This window comes from Antedon bifida, chromosome 10, assembly GCF_963402885.1.
Source record: "Antedon bifida chromosome 10, ecAntBifi1.1, whole genome shotgun sequence".
Classification (NCBI taxonomy): domain Eukaryota; kingdom Metazoa; phylum Echinodermata; class Crinoidea; order Comatulida; family Antedonidae; genus Antedon; species Antedon bifida.
Genome location: NC_136235.1, coordinates 5,766,923 through 5,788,856, shown reverse-complemented (window position 1 = coordinate 5,788,856; position 21,934 = coordinate 5,766,923). Strand labels below are relative to the sequence as shown.

At 29.7% G+C, this 21,934-nt stretch overlaps 1 protein-coding gene across 5 annotated transcripts in view; it reads right to left on the bottom strand.

Moving 5' to 3' along the window:
* Positions 1-21,934, bottom strand: part of LOC144854185 (ras GTPase-activating-like protein IQGAP1) — a 59,729-nt gene that overhangs the window by 32,514 nt on the left and 5,281 nt on the right. For all 5 annotated transcript variants that reach the window (XM_078712087.1, XM_078712088.1, XM_078712090.1 and 2 more), the window contains exons 5-10: positions 7,411-7,488; positions 6,621-6,697; positions 5,878-5,945; positions 2,657-2,748; positions 1,340-1,361; positions 196-374 (exon numbers count right to left, since the gene is read on the bottom strand). In XM_078712087.1, coding sequence (XP_078568213.1) covers positions 196-374; positions 1,340-1,361; positions 2,657-2,748; positions 5,878-5,945; positions 6,621-6,697; positions 7,411-7,488 — 516 coding nt within the window. The remainder of the gene's footprint in view (positions 1-195; positions 375-1,339; positions 1,362-2,656; positions 2,749-5,877; positions 5,946-6,620; positions 6,698-7,410; positions 7,489-21,934) is intronic.

Genomic DNA, 21,934 nt, shown 5'->3' with positions numbered 1-21,934 from the left:
GAAGAAAAATCTTCATTCCAGATTTTTAAGAATAAATCAAGTCATAAGTTCCAAACAGTTACAATACCGAAACCGTTACAAATCTGGCAATGGCTTTGACCCCAAATTGTATAGCAACAAAGGCATGTTACACAGTACCACATGACAAAAAATATGTTTTTATTTTGTATCACTAACTATATGTATAATGCTAACCTTGTTTAGTGCATTCTCTTTCTTTTCTTCTTTTGCTGAAAATAATTCATTTTGATATTCCTGTTTATCTTCAGGATCCACGTTGACCAACAGTGCATTTGGATTTTGTAGCGCCGCCAATGTCTCATCAGCATTTTCACGCTCCACTGCCTCGTTAATTGCAATTACAGCAGCATGTACTGGAAAATATTAAAAACATGATTTGTGTTAAAATGTAGAGGAACTTCAAAATATTGACAGACATTACAAATATACTTTTAACTTTATTATTATTAATTTACTATTTTTATAGTAAAAAAAACTACAAAATGTAGTTGGTTGGTCTATTCACACACAAAATAAGTTTAACATTGGAGTATGTAATATCAATTTTAATTTTAGCAATCAGCAAAATAAAATTTAGCAAACAAATATATAATTCTACCAAATAAATCTTTTTTTTGGCTTTTATTCCATGTACTGTATCAAGATGACACCTTGTCACTTGTTTATCTATTTCCGCTTAAATTAATTTGATCATGAAAACGGGTGATTTAACACGCTTAGCAATATTTCAATACAAGTAACACTTGATGAGTTTATTTAGGCAAGAATGTTCAGTAGACTGTGAGGTGGTATGTGTGGAGTACATAGGTTTGCTAGGTAGGAGTAGGTTTAGCACAATAGCTTAATTGCTTAAACTCAGTCTCTATCTTAAGACAAAAAGGGGGGGGGGAGAAGGAGGGGTTGGTGGGTTTTTCGTAATAAGCTGTTTTTATCAGTTGATTTTATTTTATACACTTTTACTATATCTTGTTTTGTATTCATTTGTGTATAGTAATGATCTACTGTATGTATCGATGTAAATTGGGGGGGGGGGGGGGGAGGTAGGATAGGGGTTTATAGTTGCTTTTGCCATTTTTTACTTTCCTGTTAATTGTTATATTTTATATTGTGAAGGATGCACCTTTGTGCTAAGTGTGCCACCGATCTAAAGGTGTAATTCCAAATAAATAAATATATTAGGCTTAGTTGTTATTCTAGTACTTTTACTCTTCTAGTTTTTATAGCACAGAAGTGAAATTGATTACAAGATTAATTCCTTGTTTTGTTTTATGTTTCTAAATGATGTACATTTTTATTTAAATATTTCATTTATACTTACATGCTGCTTCATCTACAGACATCTAAAAAATAAAATATTAAAATAATTCAATATTTGTGTAAGTTTGCATCACATTCAATATTGTTATACTAATTTAAAACAATGTTATTGGTTCTAACTCATAATAAATATGTTTTTTGCTATGCAGCAAAATGAAGATGTTCATATTTCATGATCATATTTTGTCTTTTTGTAATATAAATATCATATTGCAATATCAAATTCGCATTTTTGTTTTTAAAATGGTAACATGTGTTACAGATGAATGACTTAATAATATCAAACAAATCAAGGACAAATAGTAATTAAACACGAATGAAAATCTAATAACTGTGCATGATGATGATGATGCTGCTGATGACAATGATGCTGATAATGATGCTGATGATAATGATGACATGATCCTGATGATAATGATGCTGCTGATGATAATGATGTTGATAATGATGCCGATGATAATCATAATGATGTTAATAATGATGTTGATAATAATGACATTATCCTCATGATAATGATAATGGTTTTGAAAATGATGCTGATGATAATGATGACATGATCCTGATGATTAAAGATGCTATGGATGATGATGACAATGATAATGTTGACATGATGCTGATGATTAAAGATACTATAGACGATGATGGCTATGCTAAATATCATGACTAAGATCATGATGATAATAATGCTGATGATGATAATGATGTTATTACCGACAATGACAAATAATGACCAAAAAAATGTCATAAATATATGAATAATGAAATAATGTTAATTACCCATATAAATCAGAAAATACATTTAATAGATTTAAAATCAATAACTTTAACTCTACACCTATAAGAGTTTCAAGTTCAAAGGTTCAATCCATATCAAACAAAGATGAATTCCTTGCGGACCCAATTGAAAAATCAATGGCAATAACAATGTGCCATTCCTTATGGATAGGCTAGTAATTTGCATATTGTAAGAAGGAAAATTATCATATTCACATTGAATCTTTCAAATATATATGTAATTCTATAAGGAAAATTAAGAAGCCGGCTGTATTGTAGCATAACAACGTTTTGTTTTGGAAACACATGTACTGCAAATCAGACAATAATAAAGCTCTGTCTACACTCATTATGTTATATCATCACCATATTTAAGCATATCACTACCATATTTGGGCATATCACACATTTTTTGTCAAACTAGTTTGATAGTGTAGACAGAGCTTTAGGGAAATCATATTCACATTTAATGTTTGACATAAATATATGTGATATTATATTCTATTTTATTATGAATCAAAAAGTAACAAATAGAATAGCGTACGTTTTCGGCAAGAATGCCACCAATTTTTCCGAACGCTGGCATTTGAATTCCATACTTTTCCAATTCCATCTGCATGATACTAATTTCTTCCTCTGAATTGAAACAAATAAAACATTAAAATGCATCTCTCTACAAAAATGTTTTGTTGAGTTCCAACCTTAGAATGTGAACAAAACTAGTTAATTTAATTAAATATTTAAAGATGTATTGTCCCCAAAAACATGAAAAATGAAGATTAATTAAATCAGACTTTGAATATGCCATTTTGTAGGTTTAATAAAGTTAATCACTTCCATAGAAAATAAAATGAAACAAAATAATGTTTTCACTTATAAATTTCACCAAAAACCATTGGCAGACAATTTGACCATTTTTTGCTTTAAATTACAGTTTTTTCAGGTAAATACATTTTTTTTCGATCCAATTTTTGGTCAAAGTGGGTAACTATTATGTTAATTAAAATGGCATAATTAAAAAAAAAATGTTGTGAAGAATTATTTTTTCAGGAGGACAATACATCTTTAAAAAATGCAATCTTTTTACATATAAAAGGAGCGATCTTAGATCGGGCAGGGCAATGATCTTACTATGTTAGAAGACAATATTGAATAGTGTGTAAAGAAAAATTACGACAAAAGTTAAAAGTCGTCATCCATTGATCTATTTAAGAAACATCTCAAGACATATTTGTTATAATTATATCTTCCTATTTGGTTGCTTTGGAAAATATTTTGAGTATAATTTGTATAGATTGTATTTGCTTTTTGAGAAATATTAACTTTTCCATTTTAAAGATGAGTAATACTGTAGATAAAAGAATGCGCATTTCAAATTATTTTATACTTTTTAAATTACAAATAATACATTTGATTGCATCTACATATCATGACTGTGCTTGTATTTCTATTAGTAATATTTATAAAAAGGTGTATAGATTTATCTACAATGGCTTTAACTAATCATATTTCCCTTAATATGTATCTCTACTAATTTTATAGTTTGTACTTGTGGCTAGTTTGGTTATTATACACAATAGACTTAAGCCATCTGTTGTATTCATTTGCAATCTAGTATTGTATTAGTTTTTATCATACCAATGCAGATGTCAAACGCTGTGACGTGAAGCAGAACACAAATCAAAACAACGGTTAAATCAATTCTATTTAACAAATAGATCGATCGATCTTTATCTTATATTTTGTACAGATATACAGTTATAATATATATTATGCTTATCATTATTACATTCATTTATACATTCAGACTTCAAAATACAGCTGTGAAATTCTAAGAATTTAAACATTTAAAAACGCAAAATGCCTAAATCACGCTTAATTTTGAGATAAGGTTAGTAATGTAAAACGTCTCTGTGGCCGAATTTTCCCTGGGCCGGAACAGCCTCCTACAACCTAGTGTAAGGCTCAAGTTTACCAGACGCATTATTACAATTTCTCATGTATTTAAACCAACTAAACCAGGCCTACCGACTTTACTGTATAATTCTAAGAAGAAATTATATTATAATATGTTAATAATACTAATATAGGGTACACTTTGACAAATAAACTCAAATAGTGAAAAGAGCCTTAATCTGGAATGCTTAGGTTGACTTATACTGTACCTTTCATTCTTTATACTTCAAGGTACAACAGACATTAGGTATTTCTTTTTTTTTTAAATACCAACATAAACAATTACAGTAGGTACCTCCTATTAGTTCCAAAACAGGAGTTTAAATAAAATAACTCATTTCTTATAAATTTAGGCTACCTTAATTTTTTATCCAAAAGTTATTTAAAATCTATTTAAGCAATTCTATCTAAAACTCAATTTTAAAAAATGCTTTGGTATTTAGATAGTTTACTAAAGTTTATAATATTGTAATTGGTTTTCTCTGAAAACCATCTTCATACAACACAATAAGCCATTACTGTTGTACAAAAATAAAATAGAAGATTAAAGATCTTTGAATGTTTGTAACATAATATCTCAAAACGATTATTCCATGATAGAACTTGATGCTGTGTTCTTTGAGTGTCAACTACAATCATTATGAGACATCTTCAAAAGGCACTTAGCAACATCATCATAATATTCATTTTCACATTGAACTTTTTTTTAAATAAATGATTTATTCGACGCTAAGCAGCAGAAACAGGTCCATTGAAATACGGTTATTAAATTCATACAGTATTTTGTGAACTGGTAACTGATATAAGAACTGTTGAGAACATTTCATATAATGCTTCAGGGTATGAATCAATAGAATGTATAATATAACTACATCTCTGTTTTTAGAAATGTTGCCAGATAGAACACTACAGTCTTAGAGTGCTCAAGAATGTTTTTGTGTGCATTTAAGTTTCTCTTTGCTTAAAAACATTTTTTAAAGATAAAATTCTTGCAATAAATTTAGAAAGTTCTAATGCAAAAGATAGGACATAAGATTAAGTTCAGCATTTCATTTTTAGGCTCAGGACCACGCTATTTCAAAATCCTGTATACTGGCCTACAGATAGTCAGGTGCTACCAAATTTATTACTTTACACGCTAAACAGCAGATAGTAATTTACTTGAATATAGCAAGATTTAATTTTGTGAGGGTACACGAAGCAGACAGTAAATTAACAGAACGTCATGGTTTGTTTAAATTACTGTGTTCTTCGTCTCTTTTCCGAAACAAAACTCGCTAATGGCAAGTTCAAAGAACAACCTACAAGAATAGCATCAACAGATTGCCAGTCATTTGAATTGATATTGTATGCGTGTGTTGAATTCACTTAAGAATATAACTCTAATCATAGATTATAATAAGTGGGTATTACACATGTGATGCATGATCACGTAGCTGTATAAATCATCTTATTTAGTTGTATGCATTTTGAAGAATATCAAATGTATTGTAGCAATTGAAGGTGTATCTAGATCATGAATGAATACAAGTGTATTGCTTTGTTCAAGATAGTACAGTAGAATGCCTCCTTTGGGACACCCCTATTCAGGGGACACTTTCCCATAAAATAATGACAGACCATATATGTTTTTTTATGGCAAACCCTTTTTTGGGGATACCACTATTAGAGAGCAACTTCCACCAAAGGTGCCTCCTTAATGTGGGTTCTAATGTATTTAAAAATCAATATTTTATTTTATAATTTCATCAATTAAATAATTCAATAAATAAATAAATAATATTCTTAACTTTTAAATAAACCACTAACCTGTGAAATCCACTTTCCCATAAAGATTCTGAATTTGTGGAGCTTTTCCAAGTTTAAATAGGTATAAACTGAAAAATATATATGTATACATTGAACAGATTTTTAAATATAAATGAATGTATATTGACAATAAAAAGTAATTATAGAAAAATGAACGACATTTAAAGCATACATAATATTAATTTTTTTTTTTTGTTCACTCACTCACATTGTGTATGTGTTTAATTATTTAGGGGTAACTATAGAGTAGTTTAGTTAAGAAAATTAACAGGCTATTATCACATTTCTAAGAAGTCAACTTCAATTCTGAAATTGAGGGTCCTGTGTAAAATGAAAAAAATATCAGAAAAAGTCAAATGGATTTGTTTGCATTATCATCAGGCCTTGTCTTTTGGAAATGTAGGTATGCTGTTTGTATCTTGGTGTGTACAAGTTTACCAAATTCAAGTGTGCTACAAATTGCACTCCTCAACACATTCAGGTGTGTTGTAGGTATGCTGTTTGTATCTTGGTGTGTACAAGTTTACCAAATTCAAGTGTGCTACAAATTGCACTCCTCAACACATTCAGGCATGTGGTAGGTATGCTGTTTGTATCTTGGTGTGTACAAGTTTACCAAATTCAAGTGTGCTGTAAATTGTACAACTAATTTTAGGAATGTTTACTTTTGCTTTTCCTCTACAGTATACTCCTACACAACTATTTTTTAAAGATTGAAAATTAATAGTTGGTGAATAGTCTACCTGAGAGCATGAACACAGTACACTACTCGAGGCATATTCTTTCTGTCATAAACATCTGTTGTCTCTGGATAAAATATCTATTACACACACACAAAAAAAAAAAGCAGAACAAAAATGACATTATTTCATGTAGACTTCCTCATTCAAATATTAATAGTAAAATATTCATATATAAAAATATTTATAATATTGCATGCAAACACAAATATTCAAATTAATACAAATACAGTAATAATAATAATGTGCTAAACTCATTATTAACATACGGCAATGATAGCAGATGGTTAATATTGGTAATAATGAACCACACGATAAGCCACGGATTTTTAAAAGTTTTGTAATCTTCTTTAAATATACCATATATTACTGAATATAATTTCATGTTGGAATATAATCCCATGTTCAAATATAATCCCATGCTCAATAATCCCACCCCTTTAATATAATATGATTCAATAAATAAATTGTTAATACAATTTGTTGTTTCGTTATTCAAATTTAGTACCTAAGGCCCTACTCGACTATTATGTCATATACAGTATTTCTAGCGCCATGATTTCATAAATTTAAAAAAAAAACTCTTAAAATGTTTATCTAGATTGGATGAACCAAAACATTATCTAGATGATAACATACAGAAGATTGTACATAATTCAACTTCCTGTACTTTAATGTACAAAAACATGGCATGCTACGATAACTACAAAGTTGCATGTGGTAAAGGAGAGTTCATAAAGGTGGTCTGTTCAAGTGTTATTTTTATTGCTATAGCAATGCTTGGCTGCTTTACCTGTGGTAATCCAACATCTTCCATTGACCTCAACCAATAGTTGATATTATCTGTGTGTCTAAAATGAAGGCCTTTTGACTGTAAAGACAAAAATAATAAAAGTACTATTTAGCAAATCATTTACAAATGTTATAATGCACATTAATATGAATATTAATAATAACAATAACATATTTCGTCAGAGGGTGTATGTAGTCTTTCATTTAGTAGTACAGGTCTGATGGCCAATAAACCTTGATATATATTATATAATACAGTAATATGAAACGATAAGATGAAGAAATCTGTGAGAATGAGAAAAAGTCGCCCCAACCGATATTTGAACCCAGACTTCCTGCTTGATATGCAGATGTCCTAACCATTAGACCACTGGGGCTCTCATGGTATAGTTCAAACCCGTAATTAATGTTCTTTGCCTTTTGTGTTTATATATATATAATAATTTGCCTTTGGATTTATATAATATATATAAACACAACAGGCGAAGTTTAATTCTAAACCACCCAGTGATATACTGACAATTTATCGTTTAAAATTATATAATAAAATATATTAATTTTTACATTTTTTTTTACCACAATCTTTTACAAGATATCTGTCTTCGTAAAAAGAAATGTTGGTGTATTACAATTTATTATTATAGATAAGATACTGTAAAAGACATTTTATTGTCGGCAATTTTTTAATAAATTATCTTTTGCCAAAAATGTTTAATATGGGCTGGCATGTTGGGCCATCTAAAACAGCAATACTACCTTTATATGTATTCTTTTTTCCCATTCAGTTTTTAAAAATTCTCCAAAAAAATCCAGAAATTAAGGATTTTTGTACATAAAAATTGCCTACTAACAACAGTAGTATGGAATTTCCCATCTCGTTTTTTCTATTTCTAAGAAAATAATGTTTAATGCTATGGTTATATATTTGAATTGCAACGGATATCAAACAAATTTAATAACACATCTGTATTTGTATTACAATACACGTACACAAAATAAGATTGTTTAAAAAAATTGCTAAGCCTGTTAATTAACAACGGAAGCCAGAAAGGAAACTGTAAATTTAACCATATTGAGAGCTAGTTTGACTAAATCGGCTAAAAATCAACTGCTTTAAACTCGATACACTCTTTCAATTATCTACAGAGCGGCTTTAGGATATTTACAGTAAAAAATTGAATATAACATATATTGAATATAACATATAATATTTAATATAAAATTTGATATGATATTTTCTCTTAAAATAGATAAAACACTTTTTTTGGAGTTTTTTTTATCTATATTAATATAAGTGAAAAGTGTGCATGTTTGAATATACACATTTTTCTAAATTGCATGTATCCATATATTTGGAAAAACACATTTAGTCTGTAATGAAATAAAAATGTTATTATTATTATTATTATACATGGGGTATCAAAATGGCAGCAATTGTACTGGGAAGTTTTTGAAAAGTTTTACTTGCAAAGTAATTCATTAATTGCAAAGCTTCTTCATATATTATTCTTTTTTTAAAGCAATACACATATGTTTCAGGGTCAATGAACTCTTAAGAGTGAATGAGGGACGCATGTGCATATAAAAAGCTTTCAGAAATTATACCTATAAGTGAGTTTGTGAGTCTGACAATGGGACAGTGGGCACTTCTTAATGGACTGTGTTATCATTGGCAAGTAATAATTCACATGTCATGGATACAAAAACAAAGTATTCATAAATTTCACTTCTGAGCAATGTTATTCTTACTTTCTTAATATGGAAATTAACCTGTTATTGTTTCGATTTTGAAACTAAAAATAAACTACTCTAAATATAAACAACGACAATACATAGTGAAACAACATTATAGTCTTGGAATTCCCAAGTTTCATCTGAGACTTCGTAAGTTTTATTTTTCTCCACTTCAAACTAAACTAAGCAATCTTTTTCCTTCCTTATCACACTGTAAAATCATTCATTGACTGAGCACCAAAGCCCTTCCTGCATCCACGCAATACTTAACGGGCGTTATCCTACCAGGATATATCCATACTGATCTGAAATCCCTGGTGTATACTTAACAGCCTACTCAAGCAAAGAAGGTATCATGATATCAATTTGTTCCTGATAAACAATCTTAAAATAATTTGCGATAAATGTTCCAATTATCGTCCTAATACTACAGAATGAGGGAATAAATACTTTGAAGTTTTCCAACAAAGGAAAATCTTGCTTAAAGCTCTGTCTATCAAACTTTATGTGACAAAAAATGTGATGTGCCCATATATGGACATGATGACGTCATATTACTATCATATTTAGGCATATCACTATCATATTTTGGTACATCACATTTTTATGTCAAACTAGTTTGATAGTACAGACAGAGCTTATAAGCATTGTACATTCATTCAAATACAGCAACATAATTTTGTTTAAATTGTCCACACAAAAAAATACATTGGAATTGAAAACATTGTAGTATAGTCAATTCGTAGATAGCCAATGAAAGGTGCCTAATTGGGGAACAGGAGTGTAAACTATTTCCTTACAACTTTTGACTACAATACAAACACCCACAACAGATATCTGGTAAATATAAGTACAGAAAAGCATTTGGTTGTCTACATATTATGTCTAAAATTTTGTCTACACTATCAAACTTTATGTGACAAAAAATATGATGTGCCGATGTATAGACATGATGATGTTGTATCACTACCATATTTTGACATACAGTATCACTACTAAATTTGGGCAGATCACACTTTTGTCAAACTAGTTTGATAGTGTAGCTTAAGACTAGTACAGTATACTATTTTTTCATCAGTATTTTAAAATTTTTAGTAAAAATAATTTAACATTTTTGCAAACTAGGAGATTGAGTGTACTCAATTGCATTCACTATACATAAGGTGCTATCTTACATGTCATGTCACAATAATGGAAAACAATCAAAAGATTAATATCTATGAAACATTTGAGAGACAATGAATCATAGAGAGAAACAGTATGAACTTGAAATTAAGATATAATTAGTTCAGCTTTCTATTGCTAATCTAAACAACAATCATAGAAATATTGAATTATATATTTTATTAAAACAATAATCCTAAATAAATAGTATGCTTATTGTTAAGGGTCTGTTTCTGCTCATTAGTACATTTACTTTCTGTAGCATACTGTATTGCACCTTAGCTGCATATCAAGCAGACAGTCCGAGTTCGAGTCTCGGTTGGGGCGACTTTTTCTCATTCTCACAGATTTCCTCATCTTCATCGTTTCAAATTAATTAATTAAATTTCAGTATATCACTGAGCGGTTTAGAATTAATGTTCTTTGCCTGTTGTGTTTATATTATATAGATATATCTGTATTTTGCATTATCTAAATATAACAAAAATATATCAAAATCTACTATATATCTATACTGTATATGAAAATTATTGTTCGAAAACATTTCTTCATAAACATGTGTTTAAATACTTAAATTTAAAATTACTTTCACATCTTGTACAACCTACTATTTTCACTTTCAGCCATAAACTACATTGGATATTCCTGTATAGTGGTTGGTGGAAACAAGTTGTTTCTTTTAGGTGCGCTAATTACATTAGGTAACCACTAACTATATAATTGTCCTATTACTCATGTTGTGGAATTTTTCAATTTAGTGAACAATAGTTGTTTCACTCATGGGAAACCTACAGGTTGTAATAATCGAAAAATAAGCAACTAAACAAGTTTTGCTGTACAAATGGAAAATTAATGAATTCTCTGTTGTTTACAACAGCTTAAATAAGTACTCTGTAGCTGTAATAGGTTTTTTGTTTTGTTTTTCAATTAAATACATACATACTTCTTTAAAGTACATACTTAATTAAGGTTTAATGTTCCATTTTCCTTGAATAGCAACATAATAAATATAAGTATGAATTTATAATGTATCTGTATACTAGTGGAATTATTAATAATTAATAATATATAATGGAATTGAAATGTGCAATTATTTGTTTTACAGTATGTATGCCAGTTTTTCAAACATATCCCTGTTATATAATGACAATATTTAATTACAATATGACTATGACTATTTGATATTTTTAAATGTACCATATTTACTGTATCAGGTTGAAGAAAATTTAATTAATTTTAATCTAACCACAGATCACAAAATCGCACACTTTGTTCTATTTGTTATTAATTACAGCAATGTCTCCTATTGGAATGTTGAAAATATCATGCGGATTACGATGCTTGAGGGCACTTGTCATGTGGTTTGCGCTGTCCAAGGGCTCTTTTAACAGTGCTGTTCAGTTTGCCCGCTCATGTTACTAGTGACGAATAACAATGAGGTCACGTTTTAAAGCATGCAGAGAGAATATAATATGAATCAGGTATATAAAAAATGTTACAAAGTGGTACAGGTAAATGATGATTTACAGACCAATCTCATTTTTATATATTGGCCTACAAGTACAATATAAGTATTGAGTATATATTTAGTAGTAACAACAACAAAATCAGCAAACATCTACATATGTTTAAAAACAATAAACAACAAAGTGTCTATTATTTGATCGAGGGACAGCATAGAGAGCCAACTATACTAATGACACACACAGTAATAATTACATGTATTAACGTACGTAAAACAAAAGAACAACTATAGATGAAAACATATTGAACAAAAAGTTTTCAATTACTGTTACAATTCTATACTTCTAACTATTTATGAAGAAATAATAATATAATAGAATAAAGTATATTTTACAGAAATGTATAAAATAGGTTACAACGAACATTACTGTATTAGAATAAAGTTCTGTCTACACTATCAAATTAGTTTGACAAAAAAGTGTGATGTGCCCAAATATGGTAGTGATATCTCAAATATGGCAGTGATATGTCATCAAGTATATATATGGGCACATCACATTTTTTTGTCATAAAGTTTGATAGTGTAGACAGAACTTAACAGCATTGTGAAACTTTCTGCTTTTGTTGACTTCTCAAAGAAATTGAATTCATTTGCACACGGAGGACCTGCTGTTTTCTGTCTACACAAACCGAAATATCACACCAATCTGTTACTACGTCATCGTCTACCGCTTTTGTGACGTTTAGCTAAAAATAAAATATTAGCACCATACTTGGAATTTATATAAACGTGGTTGTGTCGTTTATCTTTGTTTTTAGAAATTTTGAGAATATGAATAAAACAAAACACATGTTTTGAATGTTTATATAGTATATTATTCAGTTTATTGAAATAAATCATCTACTAATTCTATATAATAATGGTTTCTTTTATATATTTTTTAATTGTTTCATTTTTTACTTGCTGCTATCTATTAATGATTAAATGTTATTGAACATAACCTTGATAGCTTCTATGAAATTGTTTCCAAAAGATATAGTATACTGCAAAGAAAAACCTCTCAAATCTTAAAGAAATAATATTAAAAAACATTCCTAATATGAAAATTGATAAAGATGAACCTCAAAATCTTATTCAATAAGAAGGACTATTTTTGAATCCCAAGAAAGGTTTTTGATTTTGGGTCAATAACACCTTCAAGCTATCAGCCAATTTCAAACACTTTTGTTGAGTTTAAATCACTATAGAACCACACACAAACATAAAAGCAATTTGCAGTCGAAATTAAAGTCTAATTTGTTGTTATCCGTAATAAAAAATAAAGTAAAGGAAAAGGTATACAAATGATTCATTACAGTAAGTTCATTTTTCACTATTAAAATACATGTGTATAAAACAATAGTCGCGATGCAAAGTAATGAATCTCAATAAAACATGGCATTAATACACACAAGAGAATAGAGTTACATTACAATATCTTCAATTAAGGTAATTCTTCTCCTTACAACTTCACAGTGATTTGCTACTTTGTATTTGGTTTCTAATTTAAAATAAATCTTTTTATTATGCTTATTTGTAGTATATATTTATGCAAGTTGTTTTTAGATAATAACATCCACAATTGGACGTGTGCACCATGACAATTTTCAGGACAATTGATATATTTGATTATTTGATGTCACTTTTGCATGGAACAAATATGGGGAATTATATATTTTACCAACCTCTATTAAGGGGACACTTGTCGCTTTAATAGAGGTTCTACCTATTGGATGTATTGTCTTTCAATCTTTTATTAGTAAGTTTTAACTATTAGGGAACGATACCATTCTTCATGATTCACAATGTTGTTTTTTGGGTTTTTTTTATATATATTTTGTTGTCAGTATAATATAGTTTTTAGTTTTACTTGTCATGTCAACAACTGCTTAGGTGGTCAATGCTTAAAGTAATTCTTACTCATTTTGATCTCATTTCACAAATTGTCTTTTTATCTTTTTTTTTTCTAAAGTATAAATATCTGTTCTATTTTGTTAAATGTGTGGAAAATAAATAAAACAAACAAACAGTTGGTTGTAATTATTTTGGATAATGGAAACTCATTGTAACATTGGTGGATTCTCCAGATTTCAAAGATAAAGAACGCTCACAATTGTTATGTTTAATGTTCAATGTTCTTGGATGAGATACCCCTAGATCATACAAAATTTCATGTAATTGGAAGCTTCCATATTCCAGTAGAAAATTACAAATATTAAATTAATCATTTCCTCTACTTGCACTTTGAGAAATGACAAATTTCCTACAAATTATTATGACAAACTAAAATGAGATGATTTAGAATTTATCGGCTACAATTTATGTTAAAAAAATAAGAAACATAATATCTGATCACTAATCATAAATTGAGATCTGAAGCCATGTTTTTCATCATACTTTGTCACAAGTGAGACTAAATGAAAAACCTTCTGCTACAGATAGTCTACTATTGAAACCAAGGCTGTAAATCTGTCTACACTATCAAACTAGTTTGTGTTATGTGCCCAAATATGGTAGTGATATGCCCAAATATGGTATTGATAATGATATGACATCATCATGTCCATATATGGGCACATCACATTTTGTTGTCACATAAAGTTTGATTAACATTGTAGGTAGAGAAAACATGTTGAATAATGAATTTAGATATCACATTTGTTACTATACTGGTTGATAAATGATCCAATCTAACGTAATATTCATCAGGTAAAACTCCTTCCATTCTATCAAGAATGAATAATTAAAAGCCATAGGTATGTTAATGCAACCCTGGGCATTATGCAAATAAGATTTGAATGAATATTAAGTGTGTGCAGTTAACTATACTGTAGCAATGAACAATCAATAAATCAACAGAAAGCAAAAAATGTTTGGGAATTAAACACACCAACTGTGTTCTTTACATCCAATTTCACTTACTTTTTAAGAAAGACTAAAAAAACAATAAAAAGTCAGAATAGAAATAAAGTAATAATAAAGTGTCCCTTTAATAGGAGTGTCCTCTGAATAGAGGTAGCCTTATTTAGGAGGTTGTCATAGTGTTAAAACACATATCTCCTCTCATTCGTTTAACCAGGAAGTGTCCCTTTAAAAGGGATGTCCCAAAGGAGGTGTTCAACTGTAATATTGGTTTACTTTACTCTTCACTACCTGTGGTATGTACTGTACAAGTTAAAATATAAATATGTAGAGCTCAGCTTCATACATACATTGTGTAATCATTTTACTATCATTAGATTAATTATTAACAAGATTTTCAATCCATTTTGTTAATAACTATATTAATAACTCACATGCTTGTTTAACTTGGTTAAAGTTGAAATGGGTCATGTACGTTTTATGTTGTTTTGTCTGTGAGTTATGTCTTTTGCAACAGGTGCGTGCATGAAGCTTCTTGAAATCTCTGTCTGTAGTTAAATGTTTTCTTTTTTGTAAGTTTAATAGCAGCTGAACCGCTTTAAACAAAATATTTTATCTATGTGAAAACAATTATATCTGGTTTTCCAAGTCAAATCAGTTTAATTCTATGCTGGAGTATATACAGTGTACCCACCCTGAATTTACTGTAGAGTAGGAGCCTGAATTCGTCACAATACAATCGGATTATAATCCCACCGCCTAAAACTTTTATACCCAGGCTCACAAGTAATCGAAATATACAATGAACAATATCTCAACACTAAATTTGATCTCAGATTGAACATTACTTAAAGACACCAGACCTGCAATTTTGGACGTTTTGTAAAAGTAACTACTCTGTATAACATTAAAACCAGATCATTTCTTGTTTTAAAAATGTACGTTTTAAGGTTAATTATGATAAAAAGAGAAAAACAATGCACTATCTAATTCTAAGTAGCTCATGTAGAAAGTTCTCTCGTAGATGTTTCTAGGCCTAGCTTACTTAAGCCAGCCGCTAAAATTATTAGAATCGACTTATTGTTCACACTTTTAACCGTTTAAAGACGAAAAAAATATCGCAATAGGTCCATATAGTATCTATTTTTACATAAAATGCAGTGTGTGACCTTAAATTAGGTAAAAAAAAACGTAGGTGTAGTGTCTTTAAACCTACTATGATTTTTGTTTTTTTAGAAAAGGTAAATAAATAGTGCGAGAATTTGAAAGTCAGATTCTCTTGTTAATACAAGTGTCAACACACAAGGTCTTTAAAGTCGTTGAATTATTAATTAATGTTTAATAGACCTACAAGTACCAATGCCGTCCTTTGAATTCATTGTTATATTAGACAACACATGCCCAAGGCTACAAATAATAATTCCATATAAAGTTAATGGTATACTACAGTACACTACAGTACAGTAGTTTAATGATTTTGTATTCACAGGCAACTAATAGTATAAATCATCATAATACAATCTTATGCTGTACAGTCAGTAGGTATGATTTAATTTTGCGGGGAAAGTGAAGTGAACTACAGCAAAACATCATGAAAAAATTGTAAGAATTTAAGAGCATGCTATGCCAGCCTTGTGTGTTTTTGTTGGCAAACATCTAGATAATATTGTAACACATTCACATCCTATCCAGGATGTAATTGTGCCAGGCGGAGGTGGGCGCGGACACCCACCTTCAAATTCCTTCATCAAGCCATTGAAACTAATATTTTTATAGTCTTCCTCTCAGCACAATTTCAAATCAACTGTACAAACCTTTGGATACATACTCTCTCTTCCCCCTCCTCCTTTTAAGTTTTTGATGCAGTACCCAAAATAGGGATTGGTCGTAGAATAGTGGTAAAATTTATATCTAATAATAGAATAATCAGGGAGTGTGTCCCCTAATAAAATAAAGGGGTGTTACTGTACCATACGAGGGGTTGAAATGTTTCAAAATTCTTCCCGTTAAATGAACATTCATTTTGTTTTGCGAATTAAACATGTGTGTGTGTGTGTGTGTGACCTTGGCAAAAACTTAGAACCTACTGAAGCTAACTTAAATCTGCTCAAGTGCTGTAGTTGCTATACACAAGAGCGTCAAACCACAGGAAACCCTTCCTTTGACAGAAGAGGTCATTGAGTATTTTTAGAGGTCAAACATCGATGAGTAAGTTGCAAGATGCAGATCAAATCTATTAAAATTAATTTATGAAATATTACTAAATTAATGCTTGCATTTTATACTGTTTGTATTCTTAAATTAAAGATATATTGTAGGTCTCGACTTTGGGGATTTTAGGGGCAAGGCCATTTGGCCTCTGGTTTTCGTTGCTGTGAGGGGAACCAAAAGGCCCAATATTTTATAAACTAGACAAAACTATTTTACAGGGAATAATAATAATAAAAGGCCTAAAAGTAACTATATTTGTTTCCCAAAAGTGAAAACAATTCCATGGTTTCAATGTACTAACAAAACTGTTAATGGTTTAATGAACTATGTTTCCAAAGTCAAATTTTCCTCTGTTTTTTTATTATTGAAGATTTTGGGCCAATAGTAGTAGCACGGCTACATAATTATGTCATTAAATAAAATCAGCAAAAAAAACCCTCATATTGGGAGGGGCACCATCCTTTAACTTAAATTGAATATTGTTTAGGAACTGATTTTATCATTTTCTAAGAGCATGTAGCCGTCTACTCTATATTTTATAAGACTGATTCATTTTAAAGAGCTGACTGACATTAATGTGTTGCAATAAACTGGAAAACTTCAAAGATTTTATTCACATAAAAAGACGATGATGTAAATTTGATGCATTTCAAATACTTTGGCGTGTCTAATGCCATGACTTGTAATATTAGTAATCCGATTCCCTGAAGATATAAAAATCAATATCTATTTTATGTAGTAATAAATCAAACGTCTGCAACATGCATCTTACAGGAATAAGTTGCATTAAAATCTATGCATTACATCTTGCTATCATAAAATTGTGAGATTTCTTTCTTTAGATATCTTTGATGATGATAATAATTAAAAATCTGACCAGATCAAGTAGTACTGATGCAAAGCTACTCTGCAGTAGTAATTATTATCATCTTTTTGGTATACTGTAGTATCTACTGCTTCCTTGGGCTTGAATATAACCCTAGGGTTAGGGTGGTCAGTTGGTGGTCTAGAGGTGTGAACACCAGTCTCGTGATCTGAAGGTTGTGGGTTGGAGCCCCACCTGATAATTACTTGCAAATATTCTCATATGTTAATACTAGTACCATATTATTTATTAAGGAAAAGTAGCACACTAAATTATTTAGCATAGTAGTACAATAGACATTTTTAAATGTCTATTGTACTAAAAATAAATGGAACAGTAATATTAAAATATTACTGTTCCATTTAGTCAATTACTAAAACAAGCAAACATTGTGAAATCAACTTCATACTTGATTTTTTATTTGATTAGAATTACAAGTTGGATAGCACCGGACTACTGGACAAATACTATAGCAATCACAGTAATGTTCTATCAGTAATAACAAACTCTATAATTATTTATTCTACAGAAATTATTAATTAGTTCAATATTGATCAATGGCAAAGGAAGTGACTACAATAATGTACAGGAACAATTGTCCTAGCAAATTCCAATTGAATTTTGCTTCATTGATGCAGAAATGATACCATTGATTTTGTAACCATGGATACAAACTACAACTTCATCCAATTTCCTGCCTGTGATGCTACAACTGTACTGTACTACTAAATACTTGACACCAACAGTAATTTACTGTAAAAGGCTTTTCAAGCTTACCAAGTTTAATAGCAACAGGGCTAACATAACATTAACAAATCATATTTTTAATTTATTTATTTATTTATATCAGATATAATAAGATACTGAATCAGATAAGCTGAGACTTTATTTACCAAACAAGTTCTTATCATATGGAATGGACTTAGGGCCTGTTTCTGCTGAGCAGGAATAATCGATTATTAACCGATTATTTTTTTAATTGATTATTTTTGGGCAGCAGAAACAGCGCAAACCGATTAAAAAATAACCGATTTAAAACACTCAATCGATTGCATGTTTTAACGGCAAATAACCGATTATCGCTGAGCAGTTTTTAGCTGCAACACAAATAGTAATTTTCAATTGCAACGCGGACAATTTTGTGGTTCACGTTACTTAAGAATAATAAATTATTTTCAGCAGAAAAATTAAGCTAAAACAGAGTTAAGGTGATTTATTTGCTGAACATATTTGATAAATCCGACCCCAAGTTTCTTCTTTTTGCTTATATTGTCTCTAAATGGCGGGAAATAAATTTTGGTAAAACGGGCTTGCAGACATCACAAGATCAACATACATTCAAAGTATAGATTTTATAGAATCTGTGCAAATTATAGAATGCCCATCACCTTTTTTAATAGCAAACTAAGATAACATACCTCTTACTTTATAAGAAAACAAACTACAAAATAGTTTAAGCAGAAATAAATTGGTGTTTTCTTTAACACCTTTGAAGTTTAATTATGTTTACATAAATCTTTTAATTATGTTTTGATAGAAACCTTACATGGGTATCAGTACTGTATGAAACCCCATCCCTAGCAAACACCTTACCTCATGAGAAACCAAATAAGGATAGAAAATAGAACAAAGACTATTTAACACAAAAACTACAAAACATATCATTACGAAATATTGTAGTTTTTATCTAGTAGTTAAGAATTATGGGCGTGTACTATCAAACATATTATGGCTGTTTTATAGTTACTGGCGAAATACTGTACAGTAAAGTTTCTTATGTTTTTTAGATCTAATTTAAGGTCACAAACTACAAAAAAATAAATACTATACTACAGTATAGCGATCATTTTTTTCATTTTTAAACAGTCAAAAATGTGAAAAATAAGTTTGATCATTTTGATGACATCATCATGGTAAAAAAATTGAATGTAACCATGGACCTATAATTAGAGGTCCATAATGTAACATCAACAATGACACAGTGGCCGATAAAACATTAAATAATAATTTAATTAATATAATTGATGTTAAGCTATAACATCCCACGAACTAAATGAAAGACAATGTTTTCCATTGCTGGACCAGGAATCTGGAACAATTTGGCAAGTAAAGTTCAATTAAAATTTGAATGAATGACTATTAATATTATCAGTTTAAAAAACCTTTAAAATTATTTTAATTAATGTTATGAAACTGAGAGTATGTGAAGCACTACTGATTATAAGCTTTTCACAGAAATGGGCGCTATATAAATGTTAATGTTTTTTTAAATAGAAATTATTAGCATTGTACACATGAACTTCAGGTTAGAATACCAGATTTCTACACGCCTATTGTTGTATTTTTATGCAAGTGATTGTGGCCGTCATGAATTTCCACAAGGACCAAATCAATCTGAATCTGAACTATCAAAAGTACATGTTACTACTGTATACGCTGATCACCAGTAACTTGTTATATGGTGACAAGTTCAAATGTGGTTTTGGGATTTGTGATTTGGAAAAAGAGCACCACACATTTCATGTATTACTTCTCTTGCACCATGAAACAGAACAATTGTGCCCTGGTTATAAATACAGTATGTGCTGCAGTTTATAGCACAAGTGTTTACTATATTATCATTCTTTGGTAATACTGTAATCAAGAGGAAGTAATCAACGTTTTTCAACAAATTAAAGTGGGTTGGACATCACTATAAAATAAATAAATTAAGGAAATTACAACAAAAAAACATCATATATTAAAATATGTACTGTACAGTAAAGCTTGAACCTTAATAATGATACTGGTAATAGACAGTTTTTAATAACTTCCAGTACAAATAAAATTTTATTTAAAATTTATTTTATTTTTTATTTCACCTTATTTATAGAGGGTGACCCCAAACAGCGTAAGCTGACAATGAAGGAGCCCTCTTGATGATTTATGAAAAGTTTCTGTGTGTGACACAGTGGATGTGTGTATACTAGTACACCGGGGTAACCCCCTACTCATCTTTTAAGGTTCTTTAAAATGCACATGAGCCAGATGTGTACACTGGACCTATGGTTTATAGTCCTTATCCGAGAAGACTTGTTCTACCACCAGAACCATGGAGTGAGTAAGGCTCGAACCCTTGCCAATGTATGACAAGGTATTACGGTTCCACTGTATTAACCGCTTGGCAATTGAGGGAAAAGGGGAAAAATTAACAGAGCAGAAGAAGAACAATAAGTTTTAACATGTGTGCCCAAATAAACCAATAATAAGGATGTTTGAGACATGCAGTACTATACACTTTTACACAGTTTCCTCAATATCGTAATGTAAATGTTGTATTTCTGATAAACTATCTAATTTGTAGCATTAATTAATGTACTGTAAATGGTAATAAAATCACATTAGTTCCTACACATGCATAATTTACTATAGAACTTCCCTCTTAAAAACTTATGAAAACAATATAATGTTGCTGGTAATGACAGCATTAAAATGCTATAAATCAAATAATTAAAATTGACAGCACTGACTTTGTGGATAATTTGAATGTTAATTATTATAAACCATAAAAATATATTTTGTGTTCATTCATCACAAAATGAAGCTGGAAAATTTTATCCTAACCAGCTATTTTTTACTGTAGTAGTTTTTTCGTTAAACAATTTTCTTCGTTAAACAATTCTCTTAATGGCAAAATTTCAAAAAGTACCTTGATTTTAATTTTTTTGGTTACAATCAATTCGTTGATTTTGCAACAGTTGTGTTTGCTCGCTTTGCTACAGTAGTTTACAATTATTACATCTCAGCAAAGCTTTGCTATTGGGTAAAATTTCTAGTACTTTTACCTGTAAGATATATTTATAACATAGTGCACAGACTGTACAGAGTAAATACTGTTAGGTAAACAAAAAAAGATATTCTTTTCAATGTTTTGTTAGTTAGTTAGTGTGAAGAATACAACAGAAAAGATCTGTTGAGGTGAATTATTGTGGTGAGTCACTCATCTCTTTCTGTCCTTCAGTTGTTTTCAAAGTAATCAAATCCCACACTATTAAAACCTACACATTTTTTTTGAAGTCTGAGAATTTTTCCCGAGGTTATATCATGTTCTTTATTTATTTTGTTGGGGTTGGAGAAAGGGGTTAAACTTAAAATGTTTCTAATAATACAGTATTAGTTATTATAATACTGTATGCACACTTGTAC